Source organism: Schistocerca piceifrons, chromosome 10 (assembly GCF_021461385.2).
Source record: "Schistocerca piceifrons isolate TAMUIC-IGC-003096 chromosome 10, iqSchPice1.1, whole genome shotgun sequence".
Lineage (NCBI taxonomy): Eukaryota > Metazoa > Arthropoda > Insecta > Orthoptera > Acrididae > Schistocerca > Schistocerca piceifrons.
The window spans coordinates 32,578,306-32,605,039 of record NC_060147.1 but is presented as its reverse complement, the minus strand read 5'-3'; the positions used below and the strand labels follow the sequence as shown (position 1 = coordinate 32,605,039).

The 26,734-nt window shown below is 42.5% G+C and overlaps 1 protein-coding gene across 1 annotated transcript in view; it reads right to left on the bottom strand.

Annotated features, from left to right (window-relative positions):
• Positions 1-26,734, bottom strand: part of LOC124718659 (aminopeptidase N-like) — a 180,877-nt gene that overhangs the window by 23,515 nt on the left and 130,628 nt on the right. Inside the window, exon 13 of the mRNA XM_047244286.1 lies at positions 9,523-9,705. Within this exon, the coding sequence (XP_047100242.1) occupies positions 9,523-9,705 (183 nt within the window). The remainder of the gene's footprint in view (positions 1-9,522; positions 9,706-26,734) is intronic.

Here is a 26,734-nt window from a genome sequence, read left to right as displayed (position 1 = left end):
TCACAACATATTCTAAATTGCGATTATGACAGAAGAGTTCCTACAATGTACAGTAGTTCACGATGTTTGTACCTCTCTACAAAACATTAACTTTAGTTGTAAACTAACATACAGTTCGCAATAATGTAAAATAATACATGTAATTGTTGCAAAGCTATTTAATATGGCACGACAGTGACCACATGAGTCAATATGTGAGGCAGTTTCGTTCCATTCTTAGTTCAGTGCAGTTATGAGTCAGTCAGTATGTTTGTAAAGATTAATGTAGTTTCTGGTTTCATTGACGTAATGGAAGTCAGTTTAAATGTTTTGTGTAGGCAATTTTGTAGTTAGAATGCTACCTGTATGTTCCATCACACAAAGATGTTCCCATTATTTATTTCGAGTTTCTGTTACCAGTCATTTTTTATTTTGTGTTTAATCTAACATAATGCAATGCGTTTCGAACACGTTCTGTTCATCTTCAGGCATTTATACATACATACATAGAGAAATGTTACTTAAAAATTTATACATACATACATACAGAAATGTTACTCAAAAGTAACATTTCTCTATGTATGTATGTATGTATGTATAAACGCATGAAGATGAACAGAACATGCTCGAAACGCATTGCATTATGTTAGATTAAGCATAAAATAAAATGTGACTGGTAGCAGAAACTTGAAATTAATAACTATCCCACACAGTCACAGTTCACAAACATAGCCATTATGGCTGAGAATAATAAAGATGTTCCCAGTTACAAAAGTTTCATTTGGAGCAAAGTATAGATCAGAATTCACAACCCCATGACAATGGAAAAAAAATTCAAGTTACATATGGTTCAGCTATATACTACAGTTGTTTTAACTACACTGGCCATACACATTTATGTGAGCATCTGTCAAAAGCTGGAAATACCTTCTTTCACAGCACAGACTGCTGCGAGACATGCAGGAAGAAGGTCAGCGAGGTTCTGGAAGGCACCAACAGATGGGGAGCCATACCGACTCCAGTGCCATGTCCAGCTGTGCTAGATTTCTCAGTTGAGTATCCACGGTGGAAACAGCCTGATCGAGATGGTTCCACAGATCCTTGATTGGCTTTATATCCGAGAAGTTTGGCGGCCAGGGTAGTATAGTAAACTCATCCCGGTGTTCTTCGAACAGTGTGTATACAGTGCGAGCTGTGTGACATGCTGTGTTGTCGTACTGGAAGATGCCATTCTGCTGAGGAACCGCATGCACAATAGGATGTGGTTCCCAAGGATCGATGCATACTTGTTGTTATCCAATGTGCCATCCAGAATGGCGAGATCACACAATGAATGCCACAGAACATGCCCCAGGCTATAACACTTCCTCCTCTGGCCTGGACACTTATGACATTTATTGTGAGGTGTTTGGTTACTGTCTGATGGAGCATAATACGTGATTCATTTGAAAAGGCTACTCTAGTGGTGTCCAATAGGGGTATTGTAGTGTAAATTCCAGCCTTTATCGCTGAAGAAAAGTAGTCAGCACAGGTGCGTGAAGCAGGTGTCTGCTGCAGAGAACCACACACAGCAATATTCGATAAACCGTCATTGAAGAGACACCACTGGTAGCCCCTTGGTTCATCTGGATGATCAGTTGCTCAATAGCTACACATTTACTTAACCATACAGGTCTCCACAGCCAGTGTTCACCTCTGTCATCTATGGTACCTGGTGCACTACAGTTGCCTCGGTGCAGGTTTTGGACAATGCCATTTCGCCATGTATGCTATACTTTAACCATGGCGGCACACAAACAGCTTACAAATTTAGCCATTTCAGAAAAGCTTCTACTCTTGGCCCGAAAGCCAATGATCATGCCGTTTTGGGCATCAGATAAACTGCTCCGTTTCCACAGTCTAACAATCATGCACTGTTTTCCATGTCCCTTGATGCATTTTATATATTATCTATTGCTCGTGCTTCCAGCTGCCATCTTTGAGTGGTTCTTGCATGTTGACTTTGAACATGGCCGGTGTTTACTTTAATGTGACTGGACCTTGTAATATACTTATAAAGCACTCCGTCTTCAGGCCACAAGCGGCCTACCGGGACCATCCGACCGCCGTGTCATCCTCAGAGGAGGATGCGGATAGGAGGGGCGTGGGGTCAGCACACCGCTCTCCCGGTCGTTATGATGGTATTCTTGACCGAAGTCGCTACTGTTCAGTCGAGTAGCTACTCAATTGGCATCACGAGGCTGAGTGCACCCCGAAAAATGGCAGCAGCGTATGACGGCCTGGATGGTGACCCATCCAGGCTGGTGATCGCACGGGAATCGGTGAATCCACTGCGGCAAGGCCGTTGCCAATATACTTATAAAGAAAGTCAAAATGTCATGAAGAACTTGGTAGCTATATTTCATTTTATAATAGGACTGTTATAATGGATAAGCCAGAAATATATGCAACTAAAATGTGGCACCATTCTGTGATTTGTACGCAACAAGCACCGAGGAAGGACCTCATCCCACCTGTTTGGCTGGAAAGAGGTATGCCACAGTTGTGTTCTAGACTTTATTAGCTGCAGCTTACTGCTCATCACTTTTGGCTGTTCTTATTCGGTTTTATGCAAGACTGTACCTGAACAGCGAGTTGATAGCATGAAGACAGATGACACTCTGAACCATTTGATCATCACTACATACCTACTTGGCTGCTGCATTTGGCAATTTGTTTCCCTGAATGCCCACGCGCTCTGATACTTACAAGGAGAGGTATCCAGTGGTGCAATCGACTTTTTGCAACCACCTATATGGTGGTGTAGGTTAAGAACTCAGGTATCACCCTGGTGGGCCCTCGATTACGAGTAAAAGCCGAAAAACAATTTAGCCTTTTCCTCTAGAGCATTAAATTTACAGTCGGTTTTCGACTGCCGTGGTAGTGTGATGGATAGCATAACAGAGAGGAAAACTTAAGATGCCTGGTTCGAATCATGTCATGCTTCTATACATCTTTCTTTAAAAAAAAGAAAAAAATATTTTTCTTAAGTCATTTGCTTCAAGTGCACCGATGATGTTTTTAAATTTTCTAATCGTTTGCCAAGTCATTTTAACCATTGTATTAACTTTCTTATTTGTCTCATCTCTCCCTTGGGACAAAATCTTTCGTGGATTTGCACTTACCAGTCACAAATCAGTTATTTTTTGTTTATCTTTTGCGTTTCCCTCTTGCACTTGTTTTGTGAGTGTGCTGCATTTAAAATGTACGGCAACGCAAATTCATCAACCAGCAAATGTCACGACGAAAGAAATGAGGTAATTGATGAAAAATGAGGACAACTTTCACGAATGCCTTAAGCAATGCATTGTCTCTTTACATGCAGATATCTCTTCTTTCTGAAAAGCCTACCGTTTTATAAATGCAAACGCGACGGCGATGGGCAATCAAATCGCAGAGGAAACGATTCAACTCGTGATGGAGAGTGTTATTGCTCTGAAAGATGACCTCACTCTAATTAGTGAGACTGGTGAAGAGAGAATGTATGATAAAATAAACCTTTCTGCACTACTATTTGTTAATTTTCAGATTTCCTCGTCCGTTTTTAACACAACTGAAAATCCACCGATGATTTTAAATCCAATGGAGAAATGAGAACAAATACGAAAGTTAACAAAGAATTAGAAAATTTAAAAACATTACATTTGAAACCAATGACTGAAGAACAATAAAATGAAAAAGTTATAAGAATTTCACAGCATTTGTGCCCACCACCTTCAGTTTTTCATTCTCTGTTACGCTACCACGGCAGTCAAAAATTGGGTATAAATTTAATGCTCTAGAGGAACAGGCTAAATTGTTTTTTGCTTTTATTTGTAAACGACGGTCCACCAGGGTGAATGGCTTCAGGCTGTGATACCTGGGTTCTCACCTCCACCAAAGTATAGGTGGTTGCAAAAAGTTGATTGCACCACTCTTTGTTAGTCAGAGCAACCTCCTTTCCTAGTTTTTGTAGGAACTTAAGGGTGTCCTGGATGTGCTGGGTACAAGTGTTGTGGAGAGTTAAGAGCACCCGGGGAGTTGGAGCAGATTAGGAATTTAGCAACCTGCACATAGCTGCTCTGTTAGTCTCCATAGGTCAAAGAACTCTTTACTGGTTCGCAGCAGAGCTTCTGTAAAGTTTGGAAGGTAGGAGACGAGATACTGGCAGAAGTAAAGCTGTGAGGACCGGCCGTGAGCCGTGCTTGGGTAGCTCAGATGGTAGAGCACTTGCCCGCGAAAGGCAAAGGTCCCGAGTTCGAGTCTCGGTCGGGAACACAGTTTTAATCTGCCAGGAAGTTTCAACTCTTTATAAAATTGGTTACATGGTCCTAGTAAAATTACTGTTGTATGGCAACACTAAACTGCAGTTATAATGGTTGATGGACTTTAAAGGGAAGCATGAATGGAAAAGGAAGAGGGAGTGATGCAGGGTTGTCGCCTATCCTGCGTGCTGATTAACAAAGAAAAATTTAGAATTTGGTGGGCACTGGTCACAAAGTTTTGCCTCATCAGTGTGTGTATGTATGTATGTATGTATCACCATCACATCACATGTCATTATGCTCTGCTGAGCATGATGATGCCATGAACTGAGTGTCTCCATTCTGGATGGTTACCAGCTTTTCTTAGAGCCTGCTGAACAGGTACACCAGAAATCGTATTGATTTTATCTATTCACCTGCTTCCTCTCTTCCCGCCGGTCTCTTGCCCTCGATCCTCCCTTCCGTGATTATTTTCTCTATGGTCAAAGAACTGGAGAATGTTTCAGCTGACATGAGAAGAAAGGTTCCTGAAGATACTGAGTTGATAAATAATAGACACATTTTTTGTTCTTTCGGCCCAAGCCTCATGCACAAGCACCAATGTTCAACTGCATCAATGCGCATTTTGTCTCTGGCTTTAAGGGCCCGTATCTCACAGCCATAAAAAAAGGTGGAAAACATGAGTGTTTCAACAAGCCGTACCTTTGTGGTGTTCCTTATTGCTCTGTTCTGCCAGATATTGGTGAGCTTCTTCATAGCCACTTGCCCTAGCGTGATCCATTTTCTTATGTCATCTTCAAAACTTCCCACATCACAGATGGTTGACCCAAGATAGATGAAAGAAAGCATGACTCCCAGTCCCTTTAATTCACCTGTGAGTTGAACCTGTATTCCTCCTCCAATTATCGTGAGTTTTGACTTGCTGGGATTGAGATCCAATCCATATGATAGACAGATGTCCTTTACTTTTGTGAAGAGCTCAGCAAGTTCACCTTTGCTGCTCGGGAAAAGCACAGTGTCATAAGCAAATTGGAAGCTGTTAACAGTTCTAGCACCAATTGAGATGCCTTTAGTCCAACCATCAAGAGCATTCCTCATGTCACGTCCTGCATAGATGTTGTACGGTTGGCGGGATAGACCATAACCCTGACACCTTTTGACATACTGAAGAAATCAGATTGCCAGCACGTGTCTTCACAGCTATGAGGTGAGTATTGTATAGAGTTCCAATCAGTGCTGTCAACTGTGGTGGTACACCGAACTCTGCAAGCATCTGCCACAACTTCTGCCCATCAACACAGTAAAAAGATTTCCTATAGTCAAGGAAGCAGATGAAGACAAGAGCACAGAACTCTCGCAATTTCTCGCTTAATTTGTCGTATGTTGAGAATCAGTTAATGAGTTCCTTTTTCTTAATAAAACCTGCTTGTTCTGTGGATATGTAAAGGGGAATATACACCGAAGAGCCAAAGAAAGGGTACACCTGCCTAATATCGTGTAGGGCCTCCGCAAGCACGCAGAAATGCAGCAATACGACATGGCATGGACTCGACTAATGTCTGAGGTAGTGCTGGAGGGGACTGACATCATGAATCCTGCAGGTTATTAATCAATCCGTAAGAGTGTGAGGTTGTGGAGATCTCTCCTGAACAGCACTTTGCAACGCATCCCCCATATGCTCAATAATGTTCATGTCTGGGGAGTTTGGTGGGCAGCGGAAGTGTTAAAGCTTAGAAGTGTGTTCCTGGAGCCTCTGTAGCAATTATGGACGTCTGGGGTGTCACATTGTCCTGCTGGAATTGTCCATGTCTGTCGGAATGCACAATGAACATGAATGGATGCAAGTGATCAGACAGGATGCTTACGTATGTGTTACCTGCCACAATCGTATCTAGACGTGTGAGGGGTCCCACATCGCTCCAACTGCACACACCCCACACCAATACAGAGCTTCCACCAGCAAGAACAGTCCCCTGCTGACATGTATGGTACATGGTTCAAATGGCTCTAAGCACTATGGGACTTAACATCTGAGGTCATCAGTCCCCTGGAACTACTTAACCCTAACTAACCTAAGGACATCACACACGTCCATGCCCGAGGCAGGATTCGGACGTGCGACCATAGCGGTCGCGAGGTTCCAGACTGAAGCGCCTAGAACCGCTCCGCCACCGCGACTGGTGCATGGTACATGAATTCATGAGGGTGCCTCCACACCCGTACACGTCCCGAGGCTCGATATTATTTGAAACGAGACTCGTCCGACCAGGCAACAAGTTTCCAGTCATCAACAGTCCAATGTCGGTGTTGACGGGCCCAGGCGACGTGTAAAGCTTTGTGTCGTGCAGTCATCAAGGGTATATAAGTGGGCGTTCGGCTCTGAAAGCCCATATCGATGATGTTTCCTTGATTGGTTCGCACCCTGACACTTGTTGACGGCCCACCATTGAAAACTGCAGCAATTTCCGGAAGGGCTGCATTTCTGTCACGTTGAACGATTCTCTTCAGTCGTCGTCGGTCCTGTTCTTGCAGGATCTATTTCCGGCTGTAGCGATGTTGGAGATCTAATGTTTTACTGGAATCCTGATATTCAGAGAACATTTGTGAAACGGTCGTATCGGAAAATCCCGACTTCATCGCTACCTCGGAGATGCCATGTCCCATCACTCTTGTGCCGACTATAACACCACGTTCAAATTCACTTAAATCTTGATAACCTGCCATTGTAGCAGCACTAACCGACCTAATAACTGTGCCATACACTCCTTGTCTTATATACTCGTTTTCAACTGCAGAGCCGTATTTTGCCTGTTTACGTATCTCTGTATTTGAATACGTATGCCTACACCAATTTCTTTGGCGCTTCAGTGTATATGGATCCACACACTGCTTCAAGATGTAAAGCAAAATTTTGCTTGCGTGGGATATGATACGGATATATTAAAATCATTTCTCAAATCTTTTGTTCAACTGACACATTCCACAGCATAACATTTATCATAAATATAATCCGTGAAACATGAAATTAAATAAGTAACTAACTAACATTGGTCTCTGTCAAGGTGATTTCTTATGGTTCAAAGTGTATCAAGAAAAAGAGGTTTGAGCAAAAGATTGCAAAGTATGAAAGTCACGAGTGGGCTGAAAAATATTTCCTGAGGAATATTTTAGTTCCTGCTGGTGACAGAGTTAGGCATGATCCCTATATATACAGGGTCGTCCATTGATAGTGACCGGGCCAAATATCTCACGAAATAAGCGTCAAACGAAAAAACTACATAGAACGAAACTTGTCTAGCTTCAAGGGGGAAACCAGATGGCGCTATGGTTGGCCAGCTAGATGGCGCTGCCATAGGTCAAACCGATATCAACTGCGTTTTTTAAATAGGAAGCCCCATTTTTTATTACATATTCGTGTAGTACTTAAAGAAATATGAATGTTTTAGTTGCACCACTTTTTTCACTTTGTGATAGATGGCGCTGTAAGAGTCACAAACATATGGCTCACAATTTGAGACGAACAGTTGGTGACAGGTAGGTTTCTTAAATTAAAATACAGAACGTAGGTACGTTTGAACATTTTATTTCGGTTGTTCCAATGTGATACGAGTACCTTTGTGAACTTATCATTTCTGAGAACGCGTGCTGTTGCAGTCTGATTACCTGTAAATACCACATTAATGCAATAAATGCTCAAAATGATGTCCGTCAATCTCAATGCATTTGGCAATACGTGTAACGACATTCCTCTCAACAGCGAGTGGTTCGCCTTCCGTAATGTTCGCACATGGATTGACAATGCGCTGACGCATGTTGTCAGGCGTTGTCGGTGGATCACGATAGCAAATATCCTACAACTTTCCCCATAGAAAGAAATCCGGGGACGTCAGATTTGGTGAACGTGCGGGCCACGGTATGGTGCTTCGACGACTAATCCACCTGTCATGAAATATGCTATTCAGTACCGCTTCAACCGCACGCGAGCTATGTGCCGGACATCGATCGTGTTGGAAGTACATCGCCATTCGGTCGTGCAGTGAAACATCTTGTAGTAACATCGGTAGAACATTACGTAGGAAATGAGCATACATTACACCATTTAGATTGCCATCGATAAAATGGGGGCCAATTATCCTTCCTTCCATAATGCTGCACCATACATTAACCCGCCAAGGTCACTAATGTTCCACTTGTCGCAGCCATCGCGGATTTTCCGTTGCCCAATAGTCCATATTACGGCGGTTTACGTTACCGTTGTTGATGAATGACGCTTCGCCGCTAAATAGAACGCGTGCAAAAAATCTGTCATCGTCCCGTAATTTCTCTTGTGCCCAATGGCAGAACTGTACACGACGTTCAAAGTCGTCACCATGTAATTCCTGGTGCATAGAAATACGGTACGGGTGCAATCGATGTTGATGTAGCATTCTCAACACCGACGTTTTTGAGATTCCGGATTCTCGCGCAATTTGTCTGCTACTGATGTGCGGATTAGCCGCGACAGCTGCTAAAACACCTACTTGGGCATCATCATTTGTTGCAGGTCGTAGTTGACGTTTCACATGTGGCTGGACACTTCCTGTTTTCTTAAATAACGTAACTATGCGGCAAACGGTCCGGACACTTGGATGATGTCGTCCAGGATACCGTGCAGCATACATAGAACACGCCCGTTGGCCATTTTGATCACAATAGCTATACATAGACACGATATCGACCTTTTCCGCAATTGGTAAACAGTCCATCTTAACATGGGTAATGTATCACGAAGCAAATACCGTTCGCACTGGCAGAATGTTACGTGTAACCACGTACTTATACGCTCGTGACTATTACAGCGCCATCTGTCACAAAGTGAAAACAGTGGTCCAACTATAACATTCATATTTCTTTACGTACTACACGAATATGTAATAAAAATGGATGTTCCTATTTTAAAAAACGCAGTTGATATCCGTTTGACCTATGGCAGCGCCATCTAGCGGGCCAACTATAGCGCCATCTGGTTTCCCCCTTCAAGCTAGACGAGTTTCGTTCTTTGAAGTTTTTTCGTTTGACGCTTATTTCGTGAGATATTTGGCCCGGTCACGATCAATGGATCACCCTGTATAAAGATTGACACTAGACAGTTGTGATGGCAGGCTCTATGGGTTTGAACAAATGCCATTAAACAGAAAAAAAGGTTTTGGGAAAGGTTTTAGCTTCTTTCATGTGGCGTCTGATCAGTGTTTGTACAGTGGCCAGAGCGCCTTCTTCTTACCTGTGGACTGTTGCCTCGTGGGTGATGCAGCCGAAAGCATTCAGGAGGGTGTTCTTCTCATTGGGGGCGGTCACACTGTCTGTGAAGCGCGCCCACAGCGTGCTGAATGTCTCCCCTATGGCACTGCTGGTAGTCGAAGCCAGGCCTTCACAGTAGACAACCGACCGCCGATCAGCACTGACGCTGCAATGCCACGAGTGACATACAATCAGCACAGGGATACAGAATCCAAGCATAACATCAAAATACGGTAACATATGTAAGGGAATTTTAAGCTTTGTTCCAATGCTTGCAGGAAATAATAATGAATTCAAGAGGGTCCAACTACTTGCAAGAACACAACGTTTTATTTTGTTTAGTCCTCAAACATATTTAACCTTCAGGTCATGCATCATCAGTGGGTTTTCGCTTTTATTGTTTCTGGAATATATACTTACAAATTTTATGAGGGTTAGAAATATATTGCCATCAGCTTTTGTTGTTTTTTAGATTACATACGCCTATGTACTTTCTTTTTTTAAAAAAATTATGTCTGTATGAATTCAGCATGTCATTTACAACACAGAGATGTCAGGGCAATTTTTGAATTGAATTTTTGTTTAGAATATAACGTTCAGACTATTTATTTTTGCTTCATCTTCCACACTGTTTTATTTCTTACTATATTTTACCTACCCTAACTACACAAAGAAATATACAATCATACTGATAGCACAGTCATTAGTGTGTAATTGCAGCTTATTCTGACGAAAGCGAGATAACATAAACACGTACTGCATGCATAAAAAGCATATATTTCCATTGTTGCCTGTTCTTATGATAGCTACTATCCTCGATATGTAACAACTTCGCACCAGGATGGTGTCTACTGGTTCACACATTCTCTCTCTACACTCTCCTCTTACGACATTAATGTTACTGTAAATGTAATTACTTTTGCTCCCAAAGCAAATGTGTTGAAGATTCTTGCCATTTGTGGCTCACATGTAGCATCAATTGTGGGCTACAGTTACATATTGAACATAGGGGGTGTTACTGCCAATCGTATCATGAAAAACAGCAGTAGCATAAGCTGCACTGGAAAATGGATAGCCTGATTACTGGGATTCTTGCAAGAACACAACTTTTAATTTTGTTTAATCCTTAAACACATTTCACCTTTAGGCCATGAATCATCAGTGTGTTTTCTCTTTTATTGTTTCTGGAATATACAGTGTGATTCAAAAAGAATACCACAACTTTAAAAATGTGTATTTAATGAAAGAAACATAATATAACCTTCTGTTATACATCATTACAAAGAGTATTTAAAAAGGTTTTTTTTCACTCAAAAACAAGTTCAGAGATGTTCAATATGGCCCCCTCCAGACACACGAGCAATATCAACCCGATACTCCAACTCGTTCCACACTCTCTGTAGCATATCAGGCGTAACAGTTTGGATAGCTGCTGTTATTTCTCGTTTCAAATCATCGATGGTGGCTGGGAGAGGTGGCCGAAACACCATATACTTAACATACCCCCATAAGAAAAAATCGCAGGGGGTAAGATCAGGGCTTCTTGGAGGCCAGTGATGAAGTGCTCTGTCACGGGCTGCCTGGCGGCCGATCCATCGCCTCGGGTAGTTGACGTTCAGGTAGTTACGGAAAGATAAGTGCCAATGTGTGGGCGCTCCATCCTGCTGAAGAATTGTTGTGCTTCTTGTTCGAGCTGAGGGAACAGCCAATTCTCTAACATCTCCAGATACTGTAGTCCAGTTACAGTAGCACCTTCGAAGAAAAAGGGACCAAAAACTTTATTGGCTGAAATGGCACAGAAAACGTTCACCTTAGGCGAGTCACGTTCGTACTGAGCTGTTTCCCGCGGATTCTCAGTGCCCCATATACAGACATTGTGACGGTTGACTTTCCCGTTAGTGTGGAAAGTTGCTTCATCACTAAACACAATCTTTGAAACGAAAGATTCATCTGTTTCCATTTGAGCAAGGATAAAATCACAGAAATCGATTCTTTTAATCTTATCAGCTGCAGACAGTGCTTGAACCAATTTCAGACGATAAGGTTTCATAACTAACCTTTTTCGTAGGACTCTCCATACAGTTGATTGTGGAATTTGCAGCTCTCTGCTAGCTCTGCGAGTCGATTTTCCTGGGCTGCGAACAAATGCTTGCTGGATGCGTGCTACATTTTCATCACTCGTTCTCGGCCGTCCAGAACTTTTCCCTTTGCACAAACACCCATTCTCTGTAAACTGTTTATACCAACGTTTAATACACCACCTATCAGGAGGTTTAACACCATACTTCGTTCGAAATGCACGCTGAACAACTGTCGTCGATTCACTTCTGCCGTACTCAATAACACAAAAAGCTTTCTGTTGAGCGGTCGCCATCTTAGCATCAACTGACGCTGACGCCTAGTCAACAGCGCCTCAAGCGAACAAATGTACAACTAAATGAAACTTTATAGCTCCCTTAATTCGCCGACAGATAGTGCTTAGCTCTGCCTTTTGTCATTGCAGAGTTTTAAATTCCTAAAGTTGTGGTATTCTTTTTGAATCACCCTGTATACTTAAAAATTTTATGTGGGTTAGAAATATATTGCCATCAGCTTTTGTTGTTTTTTGGATTACATAGGTCTATGTACTTTCTTTTTTTAAAAAAAATTATGTCTGTATAAATTCAGCATGTCATTTACAACACAGAGATGTCAGGGCAATTTTTGAATTGAGTTCTTGTTTAGAATATAACGTTCAGACTATTTATTTTTGCTTCATCTTCCATACTGTTTTATTTCTTACTATATTTTACCTACCCCAACTACACAAAGAAATATACAATCATACTGATAGCACAGTCATTAGTGCGTAACTGCAGCTTATTCTGACGAAAGCAAGATAATATAATGTGCTGTTTGAGGCTTTCCCGGCGCTGCATCTGCTTGATAGGTTCTCGGGACTTACGCCGGATAATATTGTAGAAGCCGCACAATATTTCAGCGAGACAACTGCCCGCCATCTTCAGGTGCTACTGTCGCGTCGCTGAGAAACGCGCTAATTTATATGCTGGCTTTCTAGAACAGCGCAGGCGCCAGCGGGGCATAACGTCATCGAAGACCAATCGTAGGCAGCGTCGAATACCAGAGTCCTCTGCTGGAGAAACGGGTCGCGGTCTGCGGAAGCGCGCCGCGGCGCGGGAAATGCGGCCGGGAGCGACGGACCCCGTTCGCGCGCGCGAGGTGTTGGCGCCCGATTTAAGCATCTGCGCTAAGGCTTCCCATCTGCATTGACTCGGTGCGGTTGTTAATCTGTGGCTGACGGTTCCTTAGTGCCGACAAGGCTGGTTCCCAGGCAAAGCCAACACCTCGCGCGCGCGAACGGGGTCCGTCGCTCCCGGCCGCATTTCCCGCGCCGCGGCGCGCTTCCGCAGACCGCGACCCGTTTCTCCAGCAGAGGACTCTGGTATTCGACGCTGCCTACGATTGGTCTTCGATGACGTTATGCCCCGCTGGCGCCTGCGCTGTTCTAGAAAGCCAGCATATAAATTAGCGCGTTTCTCAGCGACGCGACAGTAGCACCTGAAGATGGCGGGCAGTTGTCTCGCTGAAATATTGTGCGGCTTCTACAATATTATCCGGCGTAAGTCCCGAGAACCTATCAAGAAGATAATATAAACTCGTACTGTATGCATGAAAATGAAATATATCCATTATTGCCTGTTCTTCTTATAATAGCTACTTTTCTCGGTATGTGACAACTTCGTACCAGTATGGTATCCACTGATTCACACATTCTCTCTTTTCACTCTCCTCTTACTACATGAATGTTACTGTAAATGTAATTACTTTTGCTTCAAAAGCGAATGTGCTGAAATTCTTGCCATTTATGTTTCAGATGTGTCATTAATTGTGGGCTTCAGCTCCGTACTAAACCCCCCCCTGAAATCTTAAATGTGCTAACAGACTGGTCTGTAGCATAGCCAAGGTCTAGGTAAGGTTGGAAGGTAACAATCTGGTTGAGAGTTGGCGAAGCCAACGAAAGTGAAAGCAGCAAATCTGGTTGTGATAACAAATTGACCAATAGCGAATCCTGCTATTTACGTCCGCGCCGTATTGAAAAATGCAAGGAGGGTCCATTGTGGAACATTTATACCCAATTATGGAACTGGTTTCTTGTGTGTTGGGATAGTTTTATTCGTTTTATTATCACATCCGTGTGTTTATACCTTCAGTTAAAGTTGTGGTGGGTTATTCTATACATCGTATAGGTGTCACGGTCCACACAAGTTTCCTACGTTCCACATACAATGATTTGACTAAAATTGTAGTGAAGAAAACTTCACATTGTTGAGTAGATGTGCAATGACTTTATTCGAAATATCAAGCATTTTGCTGTTTACTAGCCATTTTTTGTTCGTAAAAGAAAAAGAGATTCTAGAGTATCTTAAGATTACGAGAGAACTAAACTGTCCTGTAATGTACCGTTTCAAACTTCTCAAGAGACATAGAAAAGACAAATGTGGTGTCTTCTTGTTGTTGCTGCAATTTATTGCGCTACATACGCTTCCGTTTGGAAAACAACTATTCTACAAACTATATAAGCAATTACGATTGGCATTCACTTTCACAACATCCCACCAAACTTTACGTACAACTTGCTGCCCCACTTGGCGCGCTGCTATCGCAACGGGTAAGAAATACGAGGCAGGAGGTCGCGACTTACACTACATTTACTTGTGACAATCGCCCGAAAGACGAAAACCGAATTTCGGAAACTACACTACTGCCCATTAAAATTGCTACACCAAGAAGAAATGCAGATGTTAAACGGGTATTCATTGAACAAATTTATTATACCAGAACTGACATGTGATTGCATTTTCACTCAATTTGGGAGCATAGATCGTGAGAAATCAGTACCCAGAACAACCACCTCTGGCCGTAATAACGGTCTCGATACGCCTCGGCATTGACTCAAACAGAGCTCGGATGGCGTGTACAGGTACATATGTCTATGCAGCTTCAACACGATACCACAGTTCATCAAGAGTAGTGACTGGCGTATTGTGACGAGCCAGTTGCTCGCCCACCATTGACCAGACGTTTTCAGTTGGTGAGAGATCTGGAGAATGTGCTGGCCAGGGCAGCATACGAACATTTTCTGTATCCAGAATGGCCTGTACACGACCTCCAACATGCGGTCGTGCATTATCCTGCTCAAATATGGGGTTTCGCAGGGGTCGAATGAAGGGTAGAGTCACGGATTGTAACACGTCTGAAATGTAACGTCCACTGTTCAAATGACGTCAATGCGAACAAGAGGTGACCGAGACGTGTAACCAGTGGCACCACATACCATCACGCCGGGTCATACGCCAATATGGCGATGACGAATACACGCTTCCAATGTGCGTTCACCGCGAAGTCGCCAAACACGAATGCGACCGATATGATGTTGTAAACAGAACCTGGATTCATCCGAAAAAAAAGACATTTTGCCATTCGCGCACCCAGGTTCGTCGTTGAGTACACCATCGCAGTCGCTCCTGTCTGTGATGCAGCGTCAAGGGTAACCGCAGCCACGGTCTCCGAGCTGATAGTCCGTGCTGCTGCAAACGTCGTCGAACTGTTCGTACAGATGGTTGTTGTCTTGAAAACGTCCCCACCTGTTGACTCAGAGATCGAGACGTGGCTGCACGATCCATTACAGCCATGCGGATAAGATGCCTGTCATGTCGACTGCTAGTGATACGAGGCCGTTGGGATCCAGCACGGCGTTCCGTATTACCCTCCTGAACCCACCGATTCCATATTCTGCTAACAGTCATTGGATGTCGACCAACGCCAGCAGCAATGTCACGATATGATAAACCGCAATCGCGACAGGCTACAATTCAACCTTTATGAAAGTCGGAAACGTGATGGTACGCATTTCTCCTCCTTACACGAGCCATCCCAATATCGTTTCACCAGGCAATGCCGGTCAACTGCTGTTTGTGTACGAGAAATTGGTTGGAAACTTTCCTCATGTCAGCACGTTGTAGGTATCGCCACCGGCGCCAACCTTGTGTGAATGCTCTGAAAAGCTAATCATTTGCAAAACACAGCATCTTCTTCCTGTCGGTTAAATTTCGCGTCTGTAGCACGTCATCTTCGTGGTGTAGCAATTTTAATGGCCATTAGTGTATTTTTTACTGTCGTGTTTTCATGTTAAGATGCGAAGCGGATTTGCCAGTAGAGTTAAAGCTGGAAAGCACCTGTTCGAGTTTCTGACTCAGTCAACACAGTCGTTATCTCTCTTCACTTAAATATTACATGTAGACAGCTTCATGCTCAGTCTGATATTTGAGCTCCTCCTTCACTGGACAGTCGGTCCATATTAGCCGAATATTCTGAAACCAAGACGTAACTTGACAACCCAAGCACATTTCAAAACCAGCTGTGTTTAAATGGAAGCAAAAATCGATTGTGGAATTGGAAAACCTGCAACTAGAAGCAAATTTCCAGAATCGATTTTGGAGTGTGTGTATTGGAGGGCACGTGGAGGGTAAAAATCGTAGAGGGAGACCAAGAGATGAATACACTAAGCAGATTCAGAAGGATGTAGGCTGCAGTAGGTACTGGGAGATGAAGAAGCTTGCACAGTATAGAGTAGCATGGAGAGCTGCATCAAACCAGTCTCAGGACTGAAGACCATCACAACAACAACAACATGACCACCCGCAAGCGGTATTGGGAAATTGGTTTACGAAAGCCGGTTTTGGAAGCCAATGTAAATGAGGTGTTGTACTTTCTGTTAGTACCTGAAATTATTATTGTATTTGTTCCATGCTTAGCTTTACCCTTTGACCAGTATAGCCCTTTTATAGTTTGTAAATGTCAAGCTGTCAAAACAAAAAGACAGCATTTGTGAACGAAAACGAAGAGAAACAAATTTAAAGATGCCGTAATTCCCAAGAATGTCTGCCTATCGAAGGTGCAGGCTCCAAGCGATAGATATCAAAAGTGCGATTTTAAATCGAACACGCGACTGAGGGTGGCGGGATTTATGATAAATTACTTGTGAGTTACTACGATTTGTGAATTGCTACGAAAACGTACACGTTTTATGTCGGTAGTGAGTTGGGATGTCTGGTGTCGTAGACCTTTCTTCGGCCGATTGCTTGATGTGGAAGAATCTAATTCCATGCTTATGTAATGTAGAGAATAATTTGGATTTTTGTCGGAAATATGGACTAATGCCGGATGACGAAAGGAGAGAGTGTATAGATTCCATTGAGGGTAAGTCTGTAAAAGTTTTCAAGAAGAGTTGTGATAGTGAAATACCTTCACAATTTCACTGTGGAAACTGTGATAAAAGAACGACTATCAGGAAAAATACGTGGTTTGACTGTAAGTACGCTGTTTAGGTTTTTATGTTGGTAACGCCACGTAGCGCACTGTATGAAAATCACTGGCTGTACTGTGTGCAGTCTGTGGCTGCTTTGCATTGTTGTAATACTCGCTATTGTAGTGTTGGGCAGCTGGATGTGAACAGCGCGTAGCGTTGCGCAGTTGGAGGTGAGCCGCCAGCAGTGGTGGATGTGGGGAGAGAGATGGCGGAGTTTTGAGAGCGGATGATCTGGACTGTCTCCGTCAGAAAAACGAAATTTTTAAGACCGGATGTCATGAACTGATTATATATATATATATATATATATATATATATATATATATATATATATATATATATATATGATGACTTTTGAACATTATTAAGGTAAATACATTGTTTGTTCTCTATCAAAATCTTTCATTTGCTAACTATGCCTATCAGTAGTTAGTGCCTTCAGTAGTTAGAATCTTTTGTTTAGCTGTCAGTAGTGGCGCTCCCTGTATTGCAGTAGTTCGAGTGACGAAGATTTTTGTGAGGTAAGTGATTCATGAAAGGTATAGATTATTGTTAGTCAGGGCCATTCTTTTGTAGGGATTATTAAAAGTCAGATTGCGTTGCGCTAAAAATATTGTGTGTGAGTTTATTGATGATCAGAATAAGTAAAGAGAGAAACGTCTGGGTACGTTCAGTTTTGCTCAGCGGTTTGAAAATCAAATAACGTAAGAGGTTTACCAGCACTGTCAATTTTTAAATTTTTCTGAGGGGACGTTTCATGACTATTCAAAATCATCAATCCAGACCAGGGTAATTTCCAAGAATAATTGCCTATCTAACTCGCCTGGTCCAAACGATACATATCGAACGTGTCGATCGTAAATCGATCATACGACTCCGGTGGCGAGCGTTATGGTCGATTATTTGTGATCGTCATTTTCATCTGATTTCCGTCGTCCCTTAGTTGCTCTAAATTACATACCTCCGTGAATTGTTTGTGAGTTGCTAGGGAAATCCAGACGATTTATGTCGGTAGGGAATGGGATGTCTGCTGTTCTTGACGTTTCTTCGGAGGATTCTCTTACATGGAAAAAACTAATTCCATGTTTATCCAGAAATTGTAGAAAATTGTTCGCCTTTTTGTCGCGAATATGGAATACTACCCCCCCCCATGAACCATGGACCTTGCCGTTGGTGGGGAGGCTTGCGTGCCTCAGCGATACAGATAGCCGTACCGTAGGTGCAACCACAACGGAGGGGTATCTGTTGAGAGGCCAGACAAACGTTTGGTTCCTGAAGAGGGGCAGCAGCCTTTTCAGTAGTTGCAAGGGCAACAGTCTGGATGATTGACTGATCTGGCCTTGTAACAATAACCAAAACGGCCTTGCTGTGCTGGTACTGCGAACGGCTGAAAGCAAGGGGAAACTACAGCCGTAATTTTTCCCGAGGGCATGCAGCTTTACTGTATGCATGGAGAGCTGCATCAAACCAGTCTCAGGACTGAAGACCACAACAACAACATGGAATACTACAGGACGAGGAGAGGAGGGACTGTGTAGACTGTGGTGATGCGAAGTGTGTAAAATTTCGTAAGAAGAGTTTCGATGCTGAAATACCGTTACAATTTCATTGCGGACAGTGCGGAAAATTAACGAGTATCAGGAAGAATACATGGTTCGACTCTTCCAAATTATCCTTCCAGACCACCGAAAAGGACTTTCACATGACGACATCACCGACGACGAGTAAGGTAAGTAGTCGCCTTTGCAATTACAACTATTTTTGTAACGCTATTCTTTTGTCGTCGCTGTAGTGACCACCGTAAACATATTCATAACGCCCACCACCAGAGTCGCATGATCGATTTACGATCGCACGTTCGATATGTATCGTTTGGACCATGCAACTTCGATAGGCTATCAGTCTTGGAAATTACCCAGACCAGTATAATTCTTGTATCTTGCTGGATTAGAGAGTACACCCTGCAAGCGACAGCATCAGAAAGTGACCTGCCAATACAGTGTGTGAGAATTCCGAGTTTTGCGGAGAAGTTTGTTATTTAACAATGACGATCCACAGTGTACCGATCGGCGGACCAAATAAAGTTGTTGAAGTGGACGAGTCGCACATAGCAAGAAGGAAAAAACCAGAGAGGACGACCCTCACAGACTGAAATCGAACTTATTTGGGTATTCAGTGGCATAGAATGAGAGCCCCAGAAATGCTTTGTCGTGTTCTCCAGAGACAAGGGAACTTCAATCGGTTTTATAAAGCACTTTATACGCCCAGTAGCAAAGTGATTACAGATGGCTTTCAATCCTACAAGACACTAAAGCAGAAGGATTCGGATTCAACCATGAGTTCATTAACCATTGTGAAGAGTTCGTGTTTTCTGGTGATACCCGTGCCAACACGCAAAACATAGAGAGGCTGTAGAAACCAGTGAAATTTCCGTTAAGGGGCTCCGGAAAGGCTCAAAATCATGAAAAGTTCAATTTTTACTTTTTTGCGTTTTCTGAATCTGCAGACTATTACCTTTTAATAGATATATAATTTATTCAATTCCGAAGACTACAACTATTTTTAAATTTTTTTTGAAATGTGTTCTACATGGGCGTGACCCACTGTGGCGCTGTTAAACTGCTGTCAAATGGTGTTATTATTAACGTCCGTGTTCATCAGGTACATTTTAGTGATGTGAGATAAAGTATGTGTTGTGGCTAACCTGTGATGGTTCAATATATATCGCTGGTGTGATTGTCGATTGTTTCATGTTTATTTACTCTGTCGTTATCTCGAAAATATTCGTAATTAATTCTGTTTCTTGAGTCTCTGTTTTGTTGAAGTATAATAATGAGTAAAAGTAAAGTTATTAGAAATCCTCTGAAGGCTTTTAAGAAAAGGAGAAATGTTGGAAAGCCAAAGGTGTGTGTTATTACTGTAAACAATAAAGACGATAACCAAGTGAGTGAACCTAACCTCTCAAGTATACCTGCCCACAGCAGTCAAAGTGGGAAAGAAAATACTTCACAGAAGAAGCTTGGTTCAATGAGTGAAAACTATGAATGTTTTATGGGCGAATCGGATGTGAATGAAATATTTGATATGTCGGTTCTCAAAGGAATTTTTTCAAACTGTGTAAGATGGATTCATTGTAGTGAAGTTGGTCTGGAACTCTCCATAATAAAGCACGTAGGACTTGCTAGTGAAGGGACCATGAGGATAAAATCAGAGAGATTAGAGCCCACACAGAGGCATACCGACAATCCTTCTTTCCACGAACAATACGAGACTGGAATAGAAGGGAGAACCAATAGAGGTACTCAAGGTACCCTCCGCCATACACCGTCAGGTGGCTTGCGGAGTATGGATGTAGATGTAGATGTACAACTGAAATGTGATAAGTGTTCATACATGACCACCTTTTGGAACAGTGTTGCAGTAACTGCAACTGAAGAAAATGGTAGCAAAATCTACGAACACAACAACGAGCGATGCTTGCTTTAGACAAGGAACACCTTCGGGCTGCAGAGAGGGCTGTAAAGAGTCTGCAAATACAAGCAAGAGTAAACAGGAGGAGGAACAAGAGGAAGCTGGAGGAGGAGTTTGCAGAGGATGAAGATAATCCATCCTATGGACCTGGAATGCACTAAAAAGTTAATCCAATCTTTGTCGCTCGATTCCCAAAACTTTTATTTTCTCATACTAATTACATGTTTTCTAAGGATCTTCCAAACATATTTGTTTCAAACTTTCAGTAAATGTTACACAGTACCTTCTGCATAATTTAACACAGCCTTTTTCCAAAAAACTGTATATTTTTGAATATATAAATAAAAAAATTGCAAAAAAATGTTGTGAATTTTCATTACAATTGAAAAAAAATCATCTTTAATAACTGAACTAAAATTTTGTAAAATCTCTGTGTTAAGTTGTAGCCCATATTCCAATAAATAATCTGTAAAAAGTTCAACTTCCTACCTCAAATACTTTGTGAGGAAAGATGTAATTTATAAGCGTTATTTTAACATTGCAAGTATAGGGCGTTCCGGAGCCCCTTAAAGGAGAAGGGCGTCCAAGAGAAAAGAGACCAACTTATCTTGTTTGTATTTGTATTTCCATTCTGTTGCAAGAAAAAGTCGACGCGTGTCACATTTTACCCATATTGTTGCGTGACGTAGGCAGAGTCTGCCCAGGTTCCCAGGTTATGGCAAAAAGGGAATGCTTCCCGTTGCATACACATCAAATTGACTTTTTCATGATGACAACATCGATGACGATTGAGGTAAGTCATTCCCTTTGTAATTTGAAGGATTTTAGTCAACGTTCTTCTTTTGTCGTTGCTACAGTGACAACTGTAAACACTGCCCTTAACTCCCACCACCACAGTCATAGGCACTGTCATTTCAGGGCATAAGGAATAGTTTTCTATTTCATGTAAAAGCAAGTTTACATCCCATCATTATATATCTGTTCGTGAAGGTAATATAATATTTTCTATTCTGAACAGAACCACAAAATCACAAGAATGGCCTAGAAGGCCGAAACTAGTAGCGAAGAAGCAAAAGTGGTAAACGGTACCTTCTTTTAAACTATGTATTCTAGCAACAAATAGTGGCATATGCCCCTCTTCCCTTTCTTTTTCTTGCGCTTACCATTGCTGTAGCTGGCCTGTCTTGAGCTGTTAGAGCTAATTATTTGCCTGTTAAATGTGTGTTATAATTGTATGGGAGCCTTTACATTTTATGAAGTAACAGCTTTTTCATGAGACGAGAAAACATTTTATTTTCCAAGCACAGATCAAAAACTAACAAGAATAAACAACTCGTAACCAAGCCGACTACGGCAAAGATAAATATCTATCAGCTGCAGCTTTCACCCGCTGTTCTTGGCGCAGTGGATAAATGACGTCGCCACATCAAGCCCCTCTCCTTTTGAAACCAGGTCCGCCAGGTATGTGGGGAAACTTGCACTTGGTTTTTCTACCAGCTCTCGTGAAAACATCTGGTGCAGGCAATGGCTGCTCCTGTTCTGCACTTGCTGCTTCGTTGTCCTCTTCTGAAACCGAGAGCTCGGCGAGACTCTCTGCTGTTACTTTGGCCTCCACGTTTGAGGGTGATTTTGCAGACCGAGGAAGGACTGTACTCTCTTCGGTGTAAGCAGGTTTAAGCCGCTCAATTGAGACTCTCTCTTCTTTACCATCCTTATCGATTCTGAAGCTGTGGCTTCCTCTTGTGATTACCCTGTATGGTCCAGAGTAAGGCGAAACAAGCGGCGGGCGCACCGTATCATCCCTAAGCCACACGTGGGACGTTGCTTGCAGGTCTTTATGTACAAACACTCTCCGGTCTCCATGTCTGACAGGGTTAGTGGGTTTGATGTTTCTCATTCTAACGCTGAGTTGTCTCGCGAATTGCGTGCATAGCTCAGGGGCGAACGGCCAGAACGCGGAAAGCTTAACATTTCCGTGTCGCGCGTAGGTACTCCCATCTTTTGCGTTAACATCTGTCGTTCCGTTTTGTGGCGAATCAAAGGGCATGGACCGCGATCCTTGGTCGAACAGACTGTAGTCTTCAATCTTGGTTCCACTGCCCCATGCTTTTGTCTCTGAATTGACTATTCTCGTCGGTATATATATTTTCTTTATGCTTCTGCTACGATTTTTCGGGGTCACCACTATGGGAGCCTTTATATTTTATGAAGTAACAGCTTTTTAATGAGACGAGAAAACATTTTATTTTCGAAGCACAGATCAAAAACTAACAAGAATAAACAATTCGTAACCAAGCCGACTACGGCAAAGACAAATATCTATCAGCTGCAGCTTTCACCCGCTGTTCTTGGCGCAGTGGATAAATGACGTCGCCACAATTGCTTTTATGTTTAAATTTGGAAATTTGTCGAAGTTCCTATGAGACCAAACTACTGATGTCATCGATCCCTAGGCTTACACACTACCTGATCTACCTTAAACTAACACTAAGGACAACATGCATGTCCATGCCGGAGGGAGGACTCGAACCTCCGACAGGGGGAAGCCGCGCGGGGTCTAGTGAAGCAAGGGATACAACCCGTCGGCTTTGACCAATGACGTCATACATTAGTCATAGATAGTAATGTCTTCACTTCGAGGCATAGATAATAAAACAGTTCTGTGTTCCAGATAAGCGCTATCATCGTACATTAAAATAATTATTCGTAATGATATTGAGGTAATCTGGAGTATTAGTTTGTTATTGTAGAACAATATATACTGTCTTATTTTCGTTTGTAGGAATGGATTTGTCTGTTTGTGGGTCTGTAATTTTCGTTACTGTCTGTCTAGGCGAGCTTCGGCTATTCCTCGATATTTCCGTGTGGTAAGTTCACTTTTCCATTAGCTTCCTTCACTGTATTTCACTATTTTGACATATTTCACTGTTTTTTTCCACCAATATGTGTATTTTCGTGTTGTGAAGTACGTAATAGAAATTTCTCGTCTGTCGATCTTCTTTCGTTTCCCAGCACTAGTATCAGTACGACATTTTCGAATGTAGGATGAGCGTTTGGCGTCATTGGCCGGGAGGCCCCTCGCGGGGCAGGTCCGGCCGCCATATCGCAGGTCTTATTGCATTCGGCGCCACATTGGGCGACCTGCACGCCGGATGGGGATGAAATGATGATGAACACAACACAACACCCAGTCCCTGAGCGGAGAAAATCTCCGACCCAGCCGGGAATCGAACCCGGGCCCAGAGGACGGCAATCCGTCACGCTGACCACTCAGCTACTGGGGCGGACATTTTCGAATGTGTACTTGCTATATTCCGGGCGAAACCCCTGACACAACTACAACTTGTATCCCGTCCTTCACTTCTCCTTCACACTGACACTATATATGTCAATTGGCGAGCAAGATACAAATGTTGCGTGTAGCTATATAGCTCAAGTAACGAATGGGATACTATTGGCGTCCAAGGCAACAAGAAAACTGAACCCCATAGTGAAGTACGGGATGCAAATTGTACATGTGTCGTCTTCTTGTCTCCGTTTAGTTCAATTGAAGTACAGGTTACAAATGTAACTTACATCTGTTTCCACCTTTACGTTACCAGTGTACATATATAGAGGTCAACGGAAGTCTGGTATGCATTTATGACATGCGTAGGTCCTTCTGTCGTCAGTAGTACTGCTATGTACGTAAGAAGAGACTGTTAGTAATACCGGAGACGAAATAAACAACACTTCTACAATTTGTATCCCGTGTTCCACTTAGGGTTTACTGAAGCGGAGGATACATCGTTCAAGTGAAGAACAGGACAGTAATGCTAGTGAAAACGAAGAAATCGACTTACGACAAACTCCTGTTCCGTACTGTACACTTCTAATGAGCTTTTAATTTGTATCCGGTGTTTCATTTACTGTTTAGTGAAGCAGGGGATACATAGTTCAAGTGAACAACAGGACAGCAATGCTAGTTGAAACTAAGAAATCGACGTACGCTGAACTTGTATCCCGTACTGCACTTAAGCAATACAGTTCGAAAGAGTTTCGAGATACAGCTGACATAAATGTAACGTGATGTATTCTTTGCTAGTAATATATTTCATTCATTTCTTTCCGTTGTATTTTTCGGAGAAATACTAACAAGGGAACCTCCCCATTGCACCCCCAGCAGATTTAGTTATAAGTTGGCACAGTGGATAGGCCTTGAAAAACTGAACACAGATCAATCGAGAAAACAGGAAGAAGTTGTGTGGAACTATGAAAAAAATAAGCAAAATATACAAACTGAGTAGTCCATGCGAAGATATGCAACATAAAGGATAACCTGAGCTCAGGAGTGCCGTGGTCCCGTGGTTAGCGTGAGCAGCTGCGAAACGGGGGGTCCTTGGTTCAAGTCTTCCTTCGATCGTAAAATTTTATTTTTTATTTTCAGACAATTATCGAAGTTCAGGCACTCACACATAATCAACTGCGCTCTCCAAAATTCCAGGACATGTTCAGATTTGCTTGGTCATATGCAGGATTTGACGGTCTACACACGGAAAAATTTGAAAACGTTAAAAACATATGTTTTGACAGAGCACAGGGAAAAGTGTGCGACTGTGAAACTGTTGGATTCATTTGTTGCAGTTTATGTGACAAACTCTTATGTTTTCATCACTTTTTTGGGAGTAATTCTCACATCCACAAGAAAAACTAAATCGAGCAATGTAGAAGAATCTTTTTACCCATTCGCCAAGTGTACAAGTTAGGTGGGTCGACAACATATTCCTGTCATATGACGCACATGCCCTCACCAGTGTCGTATAGAATATATCAGACGTGTTTTCCTGTGGAGGAATCGGCTGACCTATGACCTTGCGTCAAATGTTTTCGGTTCCCATTGGAGAGGCACGTCCTTTCTTCTACTAATCGCACGGTTTTGCGGTGCGGTTGCAAAACACAGACACTAAACTTATTACAGTGAACAGAGACGTCAATGAACGAATGGACAGATCATAACTTTGCGAAAATAAAGAAAAACTTTTCACTTGAGGGGAGACTAGAACCAAGGACCTCTCGTTCCGCAGCTGCTCACGCTAACCACGTGACCACGGCGCTCCTGACTTCAGATTATCCTTGATGTTGCCTATCTTCGCATGGACTACTCAGTTTGTATATTTTGCTTATTTTTTGATAGTTCCACACAACTTCTTCCTGTTTTCTCGATTGATTTGTGTTCAGTTTTTCAAGGCCTATCCACTGTGCCAACTTATAACTAAATCTGACGGGGTGCGATGGGGAGGTTCCCTTGTGAGATGCGAACACGCGATATCGTTAACGTGAAAATACTACTGGCTTTATATATGTGAAATACAGTTTTTCTCTTTTTCCTTTGTTTCTGAACATTCTTCTCAGCTCTTTCATCTTTGTAATACATGCTCTCTGGCCAATTCTGACGTCATTGGCCAAAGCCGACGGGTTGTATCCGCTGCTAAACTAGACCCGCCGCGCGAACCGTGGCCAGGCGCCCTAGACAACGCAGCTACCCCACGCGCCTATCTTTAAAGGATTTGTGGGCATAGGTGTAATTTTGTGAGGTTTTGCTTTGGGATACTACTGTATTGTATTTAGCGTGCTTTGCTACTTCTGCTGTGGGTTTGTAACAGCGTTTACTTACGTTTTCTTGTGCTCATTGGCAATTTCTGGATGGTACAATGTTGCTGTGACTTTTCACTGGAAGAATAGGTTTCAGATACGCTGTTGACAATCGTTTGTTACATTCTTTTGTTTTCGATTGACAGTGGAGGATCTTGAGTTTGTTCACGTGTGTTTTCATTGTGTGTGTGTGTGTGTGTGTGTGTGTGTGTGTGTGTGTGTGTGTGGTCAATTGTTGCACAGTACTGTTTGATCATTGACGACATTTTTGCCCTGTATGATAGCTTTTTGGATGTGGTAATTTTCTTTTAGTATTGATAATTACTGTGTCTTAAGATCTGGGGGTCTGTTTCTATGCAGCCAGGGTGGCGATTGTTTCCAACGAGGCATTCAGCAAATGTGAAGTGTTTGGTGTCGCTTTCAATGCTCTTAAATGTTCAGAGTATTTTATTCCGAAATTTCTACATGTCTGCCCCACATATATTGAATCAAGATCATTGCAGGTGACCGGGTGTCTATCTGCTGTGCTGACTATCTGTGGCGTTTTGGGTGTTTTCAATCCCTTTTGCAGTGTATTCTTTGTTCTGTATGCCACGTTTTCCTTGTTTTCTCAAAAAGTTTCACTGTCCTGTAGGTTATTTTACAGCCAAATATCAGGGTGTACTATCTTATCCTGCTGTTTGTGGTATCCTCAAGTTGTGTAATTTGTGTGTTCTATGCTGTG